The following is a 15,445-nucleotide window of genomic DNA, read 5'->3' on the forward strand; positions in this document are numbered from 1 at the left end:
AAACTTTAGTTTACTTACCATCATAAAACGCTGCAAACGAGAGATTGGAGCTCCTTTGAGAAGTACCATGCATGAAGCTTGAAGGTCAAACATATTCATGCATGCTGGGCCAGAGGCGTATCATCGATGACAAGCATGTTGGATTTAATATGCGAGTCCGAGCAGTTACAGAGGAGTCAACTTGACATATGACTGAGCATGCAATCATACCATAAGGAAATGGTGTTGAAACTATGACACAGGCATTTCAGTCAACACTGAAAGAAGTCCTCTCGGGGAGGGAAACACATGCAGTACTTTCTTGCGACACCATTGCTTTTCCATTCCCTTCATCCCTTGAACAACAACACAATGAGCAGACTAAGTGCCTCAAAACTGGTTGGCGTTTAATTCTCTGGCAATGTTGGATTCTTATTCTTACTGCAAGTACTAACCTACCTCTACAATGTCGTCATCAAAGAGCAGCCAGAAGCCATGACTCTTTACGATGGTGATGTAGTGTCCTCGGTTTGGACCACTGCAGGAGAAAATACAGGATATAATTAGTTTAAAAGGCCATCAGGCTGTGGCTTCTGCTCAACCATTCGCGAAGATGCATATTGGTCACTCTGTTATAATACGGTTCAAGGACGCAAAGTTCCATCTTTATGCACATTTTACAGAAGCTGATTATCTGCTGTAAAGCTGAGCGCTGAAGTAAAGAACTGGAATTGCTAGGTTCCTCACCCTGGACAATCTTTAGGGATACCTAGGGCAGAAAGAGTGATGCAGCATATGGATCTTACCTGCCACAGTGAACAACCACTGCCACAAGATCGTACATTCGGTCCGGGTTTGTGGCATCCCCTGATGTGTTGAAAAGCCGGAGCTCCAGCGGGAAGACCACGCGGTAGGACAGTTTGGTATATCGGTGCAGCTGGTCCATGTACTTAAACCTTTTTAAGTGCAGAGCAAGAATCATGGGCAGCTTCTTCACTTTCATCCTGACAATGAAAACAGAAGAAAACAAGACAAGGTGAACCTGGTGCATGTGTGGTTTTGTTAGGATAGGGTTGTGGATGCATGACCACATAATGAAACTGGCAAATGGGCTCTTGTTTTTTATGTCTACATTGGTGAACTAGGAGTTTACATTGAGTTTCACAAAATGAACATGCAGCGGCAACAATAAGACACATCAATGTAGAACACTCACAAACCATCATAAGTAGTACTGTACAAGCACTCAAGAAACTAGACCGTAAACTGGAGTACAGAAGGAATACGTTCTAATTTACCTCACTTTGGCATAATTGTGACATCACAATAAACTGGTAAAGCACTCATGTGTTTAGAATGGGTAGAAGGACGGATAATACTAGCCAAAGACCTGGGTACAAGAGAGAATCACCTCACTTTTGCAAACCTATGAAGTAAACAGACTAGTTGATCTGTACTTTTACAGTTTTTTAAAATCCTGAAGTATTGATGAGTACATGTGGTTGGTTGCTCCTTCCTGACCTACCCACTCTCATCAACAAGCTTTATATGTCTAGACATACATAGCCACAAAATAAGTCTTCTCCAAGGAGTAGATCGTGATTTACTAGTAGCTCTCAAGCTCCTTGTAAACAGCTCCCCTGTGTGCAGCACAGCCTATTAAATTAGAAGCTTTTTGCTTGGTTTGAATTATATGCATATCAAAATTGAAACATGTGTATTGAACGCAATACTGTGTGTATTTCCAGAACTCATAATCTGATGTTTGGGGAAAAATTGTAGGATATCCAAAATATATTTAAAGCAGAAGGATAAATTGTGTGACTCTGGGGAGACATGTCACTAATATTATTAACTTGATGCAAGGGGCAGTGCATCTATGGCCTTTATGTAGTACCCATAAACAGACATTATATATTGATAAAGCTTTTACATTAATGCTGGCAGCTGTGCCTCAAGAACTGAGGTAATCGCAGTTTGTAATCTTGCACAGGGTGGCCAACAAGGTAATCTTGCCTGATAAATCCAAATTACGACCCAAATATTATTAGTAGATTGGGATGCTTTCATTCAACATAAGTAGCTCTTACTATTGAAAAGGTTGGAGACCCCTGCATTAAGGTAAACAAATTTCTGTCCCCTAATGAGTCATCAATCGCTAAAAAGCGAATCAACAAATGGAATTCAACCCGGCCTGATACGAATCTTAGCCCTGTAACCAAAGTAACTATATAAACATACGTAAATCACCTATTATGACTAGAATTACAGCTACTCTTGCTCAATCCAGATTATGGACAACCCAAGTTACATTGTTGAGCCAGGAAAAACTCTTCAACCTGGGCCTTTTAGAGTCAAACAAAAGCAGTAGGTGTGAAAAAGAACCATACAATCTCCAAATGAGTTAAACCGCTGTGCACATATACAATCATATTGAATGAATTCCAAAGCTACAAAAACGAAATTTAGCACATACTCTTAGACCTTAACTACAGATAGTTGCTCTAGGAATATTCAAAAAAACCTCCAACCTCTCCAAAGAACTACAACGATAAGACCATTTTTAGCTCTCTGCATCAAAAGCATCCTGGTGGATTGAAAAAAACACTAAAACCATTCATACACGTACATGGTGGACCTGCATAAACCAAACAAGGTCCAGCAATCATCAACTATTGCCTAAACTTTCACCAACCCTTCATAAGCCTGTGCTCCGTCTCCCCCTCTCACATGCCCTGCAACTGCTTAAGCAACATCCCCTACCTCGCCGCCAAGTCCTGGAACGACCTCCCCATGCACCTCTACATCACCCTCTCTCTTTGGATTCAGAAAGACTCGTGACTTGGCTTTCAACTGATCCCAGCAAGAACTCAGTGCCTACTTTGGAACAAACTCCATCTCTACTTACAGAAAGGAACCCTCTAGGATTCCCGAACAAAGTAAACATCCCTATGAAAGATTAAACTCACATACTATATACAGGCCAGGTATACAAACTACACTACCCTCTATGGCTCCAGATAATACATTCTGGATCCTGATCCTCCTCATCATGATCATGATCCTCCTCATCATCATCATGATCCTCCTCATCATCATCATGATCCTCCTCATCATCATCATCATGATCCTCCTCCTCATCATCATGATCCTCCTCATCATGATCCTCATCATGATCCTCCTCCTCCTCATCACGATCCTCCTCCTCCTCATCATGATCCTCCTCCTCCTCATCATGATCCTCCTCCTCCTCATCCTCCTCATCATCATGATCCTCCTCCTCATCATCATCATGAACCTCCTGCTCCTCCTCATCATCATCATCATCATGATCCTCCTCCTCCTCCTCCTCCTCCTCCTCATCATCATGATCCTCCTCCTCCTCCTCCTCCTCCTCCTCATCATCATGATCCTCCTCCTCCTCCTCCTCATCATGATCCTCCTCCTCATCATCATGATCCTCCTCCTCCATCTCCTCCATCCTCCTCCATCCTCTCTCTCCTCCTCCTCCTCCATCCTCTCTCTCCTGCTTCTCGGGCATGATAGAAAAGACTGCATTGTATATTAACCATTAATGAATTACACAAACTCCCTCAGTTATCGATGGCCATTGTTTACACACTCAACCACTGCAGGTCTTATGATGGAATTCCAATGGTCTAAGAGAAGGGATGTTCTAAAAACTGCAAAAAAACATAATGTACGATAAACTCCTATTTGAAAAGACTCACTTGATTGGCACCCATGAGGTACATAATAGTCTCTGGGTCTCCTGAAGGGTACAGCTTTATCTGCCCAAATGTGTATACTCCACCACCTTTATTGACTTCTTCTCTCACTTCCTTCACTCCACTCTGGCATTTTACTGATCGCCAGATACTTCTACAGTCATGAACAGGGATCTTGATCACTTCTCTACGTAACTGGTTACCCGCTCAGAATGCCCTCCCTCATCTAGCTTTGTCTGCTCCTTTGATTTTTCTGATATGGGGGCTCATTTCACCCCATGACTTCGGCATATACCTTCTTATCAGGAGCCCACAGCTTGTTCTCCAAATTAGAGTATCTCTTTATACTGCATTTTAATTTTCATTTTATATCAACAAGTGCTACACCTTTCAACAATACCTCTACCATTGCTTCCCTCCCCTCCCTGTACTCCCCCATCGTGCTCCCCCTCATCCCCCGTCTACCTCTTCCCTCTCAGCCTCTTTCTCATATATTTCTGACCGCTCCCTGGTTCTTTTATTGATCACAAATGTCAGGTTAATTAGTATTTTGTTCATGAATATTTTTATAGTGTAGCTCCAGCTTGGATTTCTCCAGTATGTTAAGTGGTCTGATTGTTGCTGTTCCACTAGTGGAGACAGCGAAGGATGCTGGCCCTTATTAACGCTAGATGTCCCCAACGGTGCTCTGCTTGTGACCATTGATCTGAAAGGCACTTTCAGAGTGGGCAAATAAGGAGCTTTGCATTAGGCCCTCGTATTGTTGTGGAGCATTACAGTACAAACTGTGAGAGGACGAAGTGGCTGAAAAAAGAAGCTGCTGGACTGCCACTACCCTTTGGGGGCTAGGGTAAGCTTTGCCAAGACTGCTTTTAGGACTTACCCCAGGAAGGTCAGGACTTGAAGTGGCTCACGTGGGGGTTGGTGGAGTTACTATAAACCCCAATCTGTGTAGTACACAGATTGAAGCTTGGGTGTGGATTAGGTAGTCTTGTCTGCTTGCCCTCTTAATCAACCAGTAACCCAATTTTTGAGGTGGGCTGTTACCACTGCTAGTCGGTTAGTGAAAACCCTTGAGGCTCAGGTGACTATGAAAGGCAACACTGAATTTGTAGAGCTGTCCACTTACCATGAATCACAGAAGCACTGATGAGCCAGATGGATTAGGATGGGGAAATAGGCGCCCTTCAGGTCTAATGTTGTCATAAAGTTTTCTTTATGTAACATCGGGATACCATCCTATAGAGGTGACCATATGGAAATGTTCAGATAGGATGTACCTGTGAAGAGGCTTAAGATTGAGGATTGGCCTGAGTGAGCCATCCTTTTTATGAATGAAAGTAAAGGGAGTAGATGCCCTTTCTCCAGTGTGGAGGGGGCACTGAATCTTTGGCCTCCTTAAGCAGAAGCGCCGGAATCTCCTTTTGCAACAAGGCCAGGTATTCTGGGCTGAGGGTGTGTGTGAGCGAGGGGGTTAAAACATGGGTCAGGCAGTAGCCATGCTTGATGATAGATACAACACACCTGTCTGTAGTGATCTCATCCCAACGGAAAAGAAGCCCCTGTAATCCCACCCACAGGTCTAGTGTGATCGGGGAGAGAGTGGACGGGCAAGGCAAGTCAGTTCTTGCAGGTAGAGGCTCCCTAGGCAAGAGTGCCTCTTCCCCCATTTTTGGAGCTGCTCTCTTAGAAGGAGCCCTGCATGGAACCTCTACCTTCCTTTTTGTCATAACCATGTTGCTGCTGATGGTAGGACTGGGTTGGTTCTGAGGAAGTGCCTCTGGACCTAGCCTTTGCTTGTTGCCCTTGAAAAGAGCCCCTGACAGAAGGAACGTGAAGGGTAGCCATGGCCTTAGCCGTGTTAATGCCCTTCTTTATTTTTTCCAACATGTCATCAACCTGCAGGCCTAACAGGTGTTCCCCATAGAAGGGCAGGTTGATAACTTGCTGCTACATCTCTGGTTTGAAGCCAGACAGCCTTGAGTGGCGGCGGAGGATGACACCCCACCCCTTCAGCAACTGTATTAGGTGAATAAAGGGCACACCTGATGGTAGTGTTTGAAAATGGGTTTCCTTTCTTCTACTTTCTTCTCCTCCCTTTTACAGAACTAGCAAGGGAGATGCTGGAATTGAGCCTCAAACTCTTCCCACTGTACCCTATTATAGTGGGGCACAAGGCCCACTGAATTGGCAATGCGCCAGTGTGATGGCACCGACCACTACCCTCTTGCCAATTGCATTGATGCACTTATTCTCCTTATCAGGAGGAGGGACATCGCCAGCGGCCTGGGCTTTCAGCTATTTTGCAGGTGGTGGAAATGACCAGGGATCCGCTGTGACATGACCCATGATGCAGAGTGGATTTGAGAATGTCAGCTTGAACTTCTTTTCAGTTCTGACTTCTTAAAGATCCCAGGGCAAAATGTATTATCCCCTTGGCCATGGTCAAATACTGAAGGGAGTGCTTGGTTCTGAAGAGCATCTGAAGTCATCATCCTCTGGGGTGACAAACATATCCACCATGTGATAGTTGGCTGCGTATTGGAAAATGCTGCGTTATGCCACTGTGTTATCTAAAGGAGAAGCCCTAAAAGGGACACAGTCAGGGTCCCCTGGAGGATCTTTGTCATAATCTTTTAAAGGATCATCAGCGAGGTGTGGGTAGACTGGGTGCCACAGTCCTCAGCTGGAGAGTAGGGGCTAGGACTTCGATGATCTCTGAAATGTAGCTACAGGAGGCGAGAGAGGAGATAGTGGAGGAGTAGGGGCAACAACCTTGTCCGTAGGTCTCTTTGGAGGAGGTGGTGGCAGAGGAATGTCCATAGATGGAGTGTCCTTGAGGAAGACTCTGTGCTTCTTAGACAAAGTCTTTTCTGAGGTGAAGATCTTGCATGTGTGTGAGTGAATAATTATACGCCACTGCAGCTTTTCGAGGAGTGGCTTCTCCTTGGAGTAAGATGTCGACAACTTCAGAGTAGGTGGAGTTTTCGGCACAGGCATCAGTTTTGGCCTCAATGCAGGCATCGGCTTTGAGACTTAGGTGCAGATACGTGGCCTCGGACTAATGAGCCACTGGGGATGAGCCTCTTGGCTGGATGCTGTCTTGGCTTTGACATCTTGCTTCAGTGTCAGGAGCCTGAGGTCAGAGGCACATCTGAGATTAGCAGCGCCTATGCACGGGCCTGACACCTGACCCCAGAGGGGCAGTGCTCAGCTTCGACGTGCAGCCGCTTATGGTTCTTAGAAGAGGTTTGGGTGTCAACTGTACTCAAGCATCTTAACATGGTCTTCAGACGAGGTCCATATCAGAGTCCGATGGGACGTTCTTGGATGCCTTTTTCTCCTCTTGAACGTTTTCCTCCTTGGGCTCAGAGGTGGTGGAGCCTATAATCTTGGGACATGGTTGGTGGGCAGGAAGATCAGTTGACTTGTCAAATTCTTCTTGTTTGGCGCCAAGCAGGTCTGCCTCAGCGAAGATGTCCGGCATCTCCAAGGATGACCAATGCATTTTGTTTTGGGTCCACTGCCTGTCTCTCCAATGCTAAAGGGTCTTTTTGCTCCTGAAAACTGAGCAAGAACTGTAGCGAGTCTCGTGCTCTGGCAAGAGGCACAGGTTACAGGAGGTAAGGAGATCAGCCCAAGAGTACTTGGAGTGGCACTCAGGACATCTTTTGAAGGTCGTGGTTTCCATTCCCTTCTGCGCACCCATTCTCCGGCATCGGCAAGGATCTGCTGCTCCAAAGAACAGGGCACCTAGAATGCTAGGAGGCCGATTATTTGACGACATTGCCTTCAGCCGTTAGAGCGGAGGAGGTTGAAGAGACATTAGACGCGTCCAAAATTCTTCTCGGCAACATGAAGGAAAGACAATGTGCTCAAGCGCTGAGACAGTCAAAGTTGAGCAGGTCAAGACTGGGAGCAACCTGATGTACGTCTAACCTGATTGCCAAGAACGACCAATCTAATATTTGAGTCAGTGGCCATGTACGTTCAAGACCAGAGGAGAAGTCAATGTCAATTAGGCTTGAAAGAATTCTTCAAAGAAAAACAAGAGGCAACAGTCTGAGCCCAACACTAGACGGCAGGAGTATGCAGAGCATGCATATCTACAGCCACACATGCTACAAGCATAATAGTCTCAGGATAATCAATATTTAATAGCTGCGATCATTCCTAAAAGGGATCCTGTTCTGTGGCGCCAGCTGCCCAGTCCCACTTTAACCACCCTCTTTAATGGTTTAAGGTTATTTTCTCTAATTGTAGTCCATTTAAATGGAGTAATATCCTGTACCATCCAAATGTGGGCTTTAGGAACTGAAATCTCTGATTTGCTCAAGTTAACTTTAAATTCTGATACTTGCTGATAGACTCTCAATTCATTTATTAGATACGGAAGTGCATAAAGGGGATCAGAAAGCAAGATGTGATCAGTGAACATTGTGAGTTTAGTTTATGATGCCTCTAATTTTATCCTTTTTATGTTTATATTAAGTCTAATTCTCTATGCAGAGAGTTCTAAAGAAAACGTGACTAAATGGGGCAAAATGGCACTCAGTTACGTGCCCCTACCAATCACCACACTTTTTGAGAGGTAGTTATTGGCTCTGATCTGAACTCTTGAGGTTTTATAATGCATTAGCAGCCAGCCACAATAACTCTCACAGTAACTCATAGCTTGTAGTGTGTCCAACATAACGTCCGGTCCTCCAAGGGTCTACCAAATCTAGATCCTTCATTTGGGCCCTTCCTGCTGATGAGATATCGGCCAACACCCATGTCTATTCTTGTCCATCAAGCTATTTAGCACAAGGTCTAGATCCATTCGTACCGCTACAGACTGTAGTTCCCATAGCCATTAGAGTTTGTATAGTGTGGCTAATGAACATTTGGGACCACATGCCGATCCCAGCACTAGTGGCTCACTATTGTGGATGCCTCTTAATGCTACCCCATCTGCCTTCCGAATATTTCAGGAATCTAGCTGGAGAGGGCATTTCCGGTTAACCAAGATTCCAACTTCTGCGGTCTTCTTCCCACCCAAGGGGACTTAAGGAGAAGTATTGCTTAGAGAATTCTGTCTCTAAGGCGGTGGTGGTCTTGAAGCAATAGGTGGAACTCCTAGATTAACCCTCTGTTGTTTTTTAATGATAAGTTCCTAGAGAATGCCTTTGCTTTTTGGGGTAGTTTCAGCCACTAACACTATATGTAGTATTGGTAAATGTTGTCATGCTGTGGTTTGTGGGAAAGTGCTTTCATTCTCTAACTCCCTATGTTGGTTGGGATGCTTTCTGTGTCTGCAATTGTAGGAGGCCCCTCACCTTGCACTTCTCTCCATTCGAACAACAAATGTATCCCTCAAAACCATTAGAGCAAAACCTCTTTCAGCATTGAAGTAAATATTATGGGATCCCTGTGATGGTATGTCTATGGACATAAGTCTCTTTGGCCAGGAATAGACTTTCCATCCAACCAGCATTTCCGCTCACTTTGGGAGTGCTCATCTCCTGCTGTCTCATCACTTTGTGCCCTTGTGGGCTGTTCGGGCAGAGTAGGTCTCTTTGTTACGTTGTCCCCTGTTCTTCCCCAAGGGGGCTCAAGCCTAAAATGTCCTCAAGACTAAAGCCTAAACAGGGTGCAAAGATCAGTATTACATTCATTATCACTGCATCTGTTTTATCTGTACTCAGTTTTAGGTGATATTTTTTGTCCATTGGAAAATAAAGCATATAGTATTTTGGAAGTCTAGTTAGGTAGTGGGATTTCCATCTAAACTAAGCAGAATCTGCAAATCTTCAGCATAATTAAATAGTCGGCACCACCACTCAGCCAGCACTATTATTAGGAGTCTAACATAGATATTAAACAAATTCTTATGGGAATTCATATGTTACTGGCACACTTTCTGCTGCAAAGGAGGACAGTTAAACTACTTGTACCGGACCCTTTAGATAAGATTCTACCTACTTAAGGGAGAAGCCATTTATACCTGCTGCTTGGACTAGGTCTAACAAGATTTCATGGTCCATCATGTCAAAGGCAGCGGACAGGTCCAACAAAATAGGAAAAGGCATCTTCTCCGACATGTCTCAGATGCAAAACCGATGACTGAAACTTCTTTCACGTTTTGGGAGTACCAACAAATTAAAACATTTCTGATGTAGAATCATAGACTCCCTCTCACACTGCGGTCTGAGAAGCAGATGGAACTGTGACGTCTATAATATGTCAAAGGCGGGGCACAAGCTTCCGTTACAGAAAGGCAAGCTGAGAGTAGGAGATGGTTCTTAGTGTACTAGCGGACAAAACACGACTGCAGTGGCCCACAAGTAATTGATGCTAGCCAGGAACGTGGTTTTTGGCATAAAAGACGAAGCTCCACTCTTTTTGTTTGAGCAGTCTCCTGAGAACATACACCGTGTTGTACTTCTAGGATCTCTGTTACTGGCTGCAGCTAATAAATTTGATCTTTGATGTCACCAGAAGAATCCCGTGTCTCTGTACTCTAAGACAGGTGGATCCGAAGACTTCGGGCGTGTCCCCTGCGCCGCTGGGTTTAAATCCCGGTTCTTCAGTCTGAAGTGCATCCAAATACATCTCCTGCCCTCCATCGAAGGGTACATCGCCGCCAGACTTCACACATGGCAGAGGCATGGCTATCCACAGAACAACAAGTGTTTTCTGGCCTGATTAAAGGCTGTGGTGAAAGGAGGCACAGAACAGTCTCCTGGAGACCCAACACTTTCCTCTAGTGGGGGGTGGGGAGGAACTGCCAGGACACGCAAATGTTCTACTGCAAGCGATTACTTTGTGCAACTCCACTTTTCCAACCCAGACCATACCCCAAGTTAAAATGGCTTTACATATTCTTAGCATATACGTGCCACATTCAGAGTTGGGGTAAAGTGATATACCCAGCATATGTAATGACGATACTAATTTTGACAATGAACCTTTTGCATCAACACATCTGAACATCACAAAATATAAAGGATTAATCTATTTTTACAAATCCATTTTCAACATTGAGAGTAAGCCATCCTATACTCACCTCTTCTGCGCTTCCTGTTTACTGCGGCACTGCTCACAGTAATATTTATATTCACTGCATAGAGTTTCTGTATTACTGAATCCTCTGTGAGAGAAAGAAAATATTGATTCCATTATTGAGAAACACAGTCCCTAAAATGCTGGGGTTCAGGGTACTACACACCTTATTGCATAATATTCTGATGCCATTTGTGATTTTACTTTGCTTTTCTAACAAACTCCTGGTAAACACACAAATGTTTCATAATTAACAGCGGGGAAATGTGATTTGCTCTGATGAGAAAATGTCACGAGTACTTGTTTCCAAAAATCATGTAATCCTGATAACATGTCCATGAATCTTATCTTGATCAGTTCTTGTAGGGTCTTTGCACTGTGAATAGCAAATATCCAATTTAATGGCAATCAAACTACTGCTCTAGCAAGTGCCTTAATGAGCCCAGTGACCAAGGTTAGCCAAATCAATACCAGGAGACTGAAGGGGCAAGTAATGACTAGGGGTGTGTTGGCATTAAGGAAGAGCCCATTCTGACCCGTTCATGGAGAGGACATTTGGAATAAGGTGACAATTGTGTGTGAGCCTTCTTACCCTTTTGTTACACTATTTCTATGCGTCTTCAGATTGTATGTGAAATGTCAGAATGCAGTCACTAAAATGAGAAGCCGCCACCGAAACCCGATGTAGAGGGAGTGGAGTCTAGCGAAGAGCTCTAAGAAAGGACCACCAGATTGGTTTCAAAGTACGACGTCTGAATCTCTGGGTGGTTGTGTATGACTACACTACCTTGGATACATAAATGAACATGCTATTTCACTTTTTTGTAACGTGGAGTCAGTACTTACCTGTGCATGGCGTCATGGATTCTGTCCTATGACCTGTCCAGAACTCGGATTAAAGATCTGGGTGACTCGCACCGTCTGAATGTGTTCCTCGGTGCTAATATTTGTGTTTAATATTGAGGACAGCTATTAAAATTCTGGCAAAGTCAGATTAGTCCGTTGTAATTCCAAGCTCAGTAATTTGAGTGCCACTAAAGTGGTAACTTCAAACATATAGAGAATCTCCAAAGGGAAAACCTAAGCTTTTAAGGGCTATATAAAATGTAACTTATTACAAACACTACAAATGTATATTGCCAACATCTTGGCAGTGCCTAAAGCTTCTTCAGTAAGGACTCCTACTGTAGTGACAGGTACACAACTTAGGGATGCAGTAAAGATGGAGAGAAGGCTGGTGCTGACAGCACTGAAGTATTTGGTATAACTGGCACAGGCCAAAGAAGAGTCACATGGTTCATGTTACTGACAGTTTCAATCACAAGGCAAAGGGATATTTGGGAATCATTATGGTCAAGCTGCTGTCTGGGGCCGAGGGCAATTGAGCTAAGTAGCTACAGTCAACACTCTGTAAGATTCTGGATTTGAAGAAATGGCTTCCTTTTCCTATAGCACTTTAATTGCCTTTGATGCACACAAAATATATTATCAGCTGATATTAAATTCCCGCTGTCCTTTTACTTTTGGAGACACCAATGCCTTTTGAGTTTCCTACGGTTGGTAAGAACTTGGAGTCAGACTTTCTTATAGCTGATCTGTTAAGGACAATTAGCCACAGAAATGTAGGGCTAAAGCCGAAATTCATTATGCAGTAGATTTTTTGGAGTTGCTGTTCCAGAAAGAGGTTTGTTGTGTGGACGTAACTCCGTAGTATTAGGAACAATCTCACTGTTAACGTTAGATAAACAATGTACTAACTAGGGAGTGAGGGTGAAATCAAACATGAATTAAAATTGACCAAAAACGGGAACTGATGATGCTAATCCTTCTGCTGAGAACATTAATCAGCATCAGGTCGAGGACGCGATGAGATGAGTGCGGGACTAGATGAGTGGGGAATGGCGCAACCCTCCACCTTGGGGAGAAAAGGACCTGCAGCGGACTTTAAGGGGGCATCAAATCACATGAGGGAATATCAGAGGATGAGAAGGTCAACAAAGAGACAACCCTTGAAATGGTACTCAAAGCATTCTCCCTGAAACTGTGTATTACACCAAGCAAATGCTAGACCAGCTCGGGTACATTTATTTTAAATAGTTGTTTTGGAAGGAAAGGATAGATTTGTGAGCGACATACTCTCAAGACACAAAGGCAACCATGCTCTTCCCTTTAGAGCACCAGCCTGTGCTCAAATCTTCTAGTTCTGCTCCTGGGCAGATTTGGACAAGGCTTCAGGTAACTCTTTTTGGTAGAAAGTTTACAACAATCCACAAGTACTGCTTGAAGAAAAATTACTCCAACACACACAACCTTTAGAAATAAAAAAAAAAAAAAAAAAAGGCCCTGAGGAAAAACCAAACATTCCTCAGTCATTAAACCTTTCCAGGATCATGTATTACGTCATGTCGTATAATGTCAACGGTGGGCTGAAAACTCGTAGATGAAACCTCACTGGTATTTTAGTAGCGAGACCTCACCACCTCCCTTTTGCTGTTTACACTTTTCTTCTTTATTCAGATTATCCAAAATAACGTCTTCACTGCCTTGTTGCGGTCTGTATCAAAGCAGAGATCAACGCACTAAGTAGCCTTTCCAAATCTTTGATACTGAAATCAAGACTGCAAACCAGGGGGGGGGAGTAGCCAAGCGTCGGACCAAGATGGCCGCCTAAGACCTCGGCTCCGTCGAGATCGTCTCCCTGACCATATATCCTGCCAGTAATTCTGCCCCACTAGGTTCCTAAATGGTAGCTGATTGCGAGCGGAATGGATTCATGTAACTCTGACCCCCAAGCGACGCCAAGAACAGGAGATACAAGGCCCCATCTTTTCGGGCCTGGAGAGCTATTATACGCCGGGGGCTGGACTGCTGCAGCTGCCGGCGAGGTGGGAGGTGGAGCCGGCCACTCGGACCGGAAGTTGCTGGTCGGCGTGAAACCTGACGGACTGAGTACGTCGCCATACCCTGTGGCGGTGCCTTTAATTGTAATAACAATTGCATAGTGGGACCCCCCCTCAGGATCGTGTGTGGAGGTGGTTGTACCCGCTGATGTGCGCTGGAGACCGGAACGACTGCCCGATAGAGCCGGCGCTTCGCTGTCCAGCTAGTCATAGGGGTGGAGATTGCCCCTCACATTTCTCCGATGGTCCTACTGTGTCTGTCGGCAGGGTGTGCTCAAACGCTGGGATGAGATCTTCTCGCTGCCTGCAAGCAACTGCGAGCCCGCGGCTGCTGGATGCATAGCGGCCAACTCCACTGTTCCTCTCCGAAGTGCCGGTGCGTAAAATAACGGAGGATGGCGCCCTGTGACCGGGGATCCGCCTGGGCCACCCATCAGGGCGCGCAGACGCTGGTGCAACACCATCAGAGTGGGTCGCGGCACCGTGTGGGGAGCGCGTGTTGATGCCCCCGCTTCCCTGCTGATGAGCACCTCCCATTTAATAAAACTGCCGTCTTGTTCTTGCATGTCGCCCGCCCTGGTCTGTGTGACGGCTGCTACAAGGGAAAGTGACTTCCAGTGGTGAGGTGCACAGACGCTAGCTAACCAGCTGGACACAGGCACAGAGTGCGGGGATACCCCTTGCGCCCATTGCCCTCGATATTTGCAATACACAGGCAGCTCAAGCACCGAGGTCTTTCCATCTGTACCGCTCCTCCCCACATCCGCAACAGAGGACTCGCCCAGGTGCAGCCGGTATATCTGGGGGCTCGGGAGAACGATGGCAGGTAGACAAGACGCAGATAAGGGCCCTGCCAGGGGTCCCAGGAGCACGAAACAAGTCCAGTCGAACAAACTGGACCGATACACGCTTCCCAAGGGCTCACCGACTGACCCGCGTCATACTCCTAAAGGGGTGGAAGACTCCGAAAGCGCCACCCCAGACCTGACACTGCAAGACGTCCTAGCAGCCATCAACGGAGTTAAATCGTCATTAGAACACAAAATGGACACTATTTCCATTGATGTGAACCTCATTCGTGCTGACCTCATGAAAATGAACGAGAAAGTCAAATTTCTGGATATAAAGACGGCCAGTCTGACAGATGACGTACCTCTACTCCAACAAGAAGTGCGAGATCTTAAATCCTTCTGTGAGACGGCTGAAAGTAAACTGGACGACTACGAAGGACGGTCTCGACGCAACAATGTTAGCATCTTGGAAGTGCCTGAAAAATCGGAAGGGCCAGCGCCAGACCTGTTTGTAGAGTACCTCATCTTAAACCATCTCAAACCTAAAGGACTGGGAAAAATGTTCACCATAGAGCGCACGCACAGAGTCCCGGGTGGGCGACCTAAGCCTGGTGCACCACCGCGCCCCTTAATAGCTCGTGTTCTAAATTTCAGAGACAGGGACGCAATTCTGCAGCATGCACGGTCTGCACCCCCTCTGCACTATGAGAATGCCGTTCTATCCTTTTTCCCGGACTTTACACAATTGGTGCAAAGACAGCGTTGTACGTTCATGGCCTACACAAAGCAGCTCAGAGAAAAGGGACTTAAATACGCCATGATGTTCCCGGCTTGTCTCCGTGTAGAAACTGGAGGACGGGCATGGTTTTTTGACAATCCAGAAGTGGCTTTGGACTGGCTGGACAGTCGAATCGTCAACGGTTCCGGGAAGGGGGGCGAGGATTAAGAGTTGCAGGACCGAGAATGAGAGTAGCTGGGTGCCTTTATCGTTCACATGAACTTC

At 45.5% G+C, this 15,445-nt stretch overlaps 1 protein-coding gene across 1 annotated transcript in view; it reads right to left on the minus strand.

Annotated features, from left to right (window-relative positions):
* The window catches only part of LOC146829562 (ubiquitin carboxyl-terminal hydrolase 12-like), a 243,264-nt gene that overhangs the window by 33,112 nt on the left and 194,707 nt on the right, over positions 1-15,445 (minus strand). Inside the window, exons 6-8 of the mRNA XM_085608260.1 lie at positions 10,756-10,839; positions 786-983; positions 439-517 (exon numbers count right to left, since the gene is read on the minus strand). Of these exons, the coding sequence (XP_085464386.1) occupies positions 439-517; positions 786-983; positions 10,756-10,839 (361 nt within the window). The remainder of the gene's footprint in view (positions 1-438; positions 518-785; positions 984-10,755; positions 10,840-15,445) is intronic.

This window comes from Triturus cristatus, chromosome 5_2 (assembly GCF_964204655.1).
Source record: "Triturus cristatus chromosome 5_2, aTriCri1.1, whole genome shotgun sequence".
Classification (NCBI taxonomy): Eukaryota; Metazoa; Chordata; class Amphibia; order Caudata; family Salamandridae; genus Triturus; species Triturus cristatus.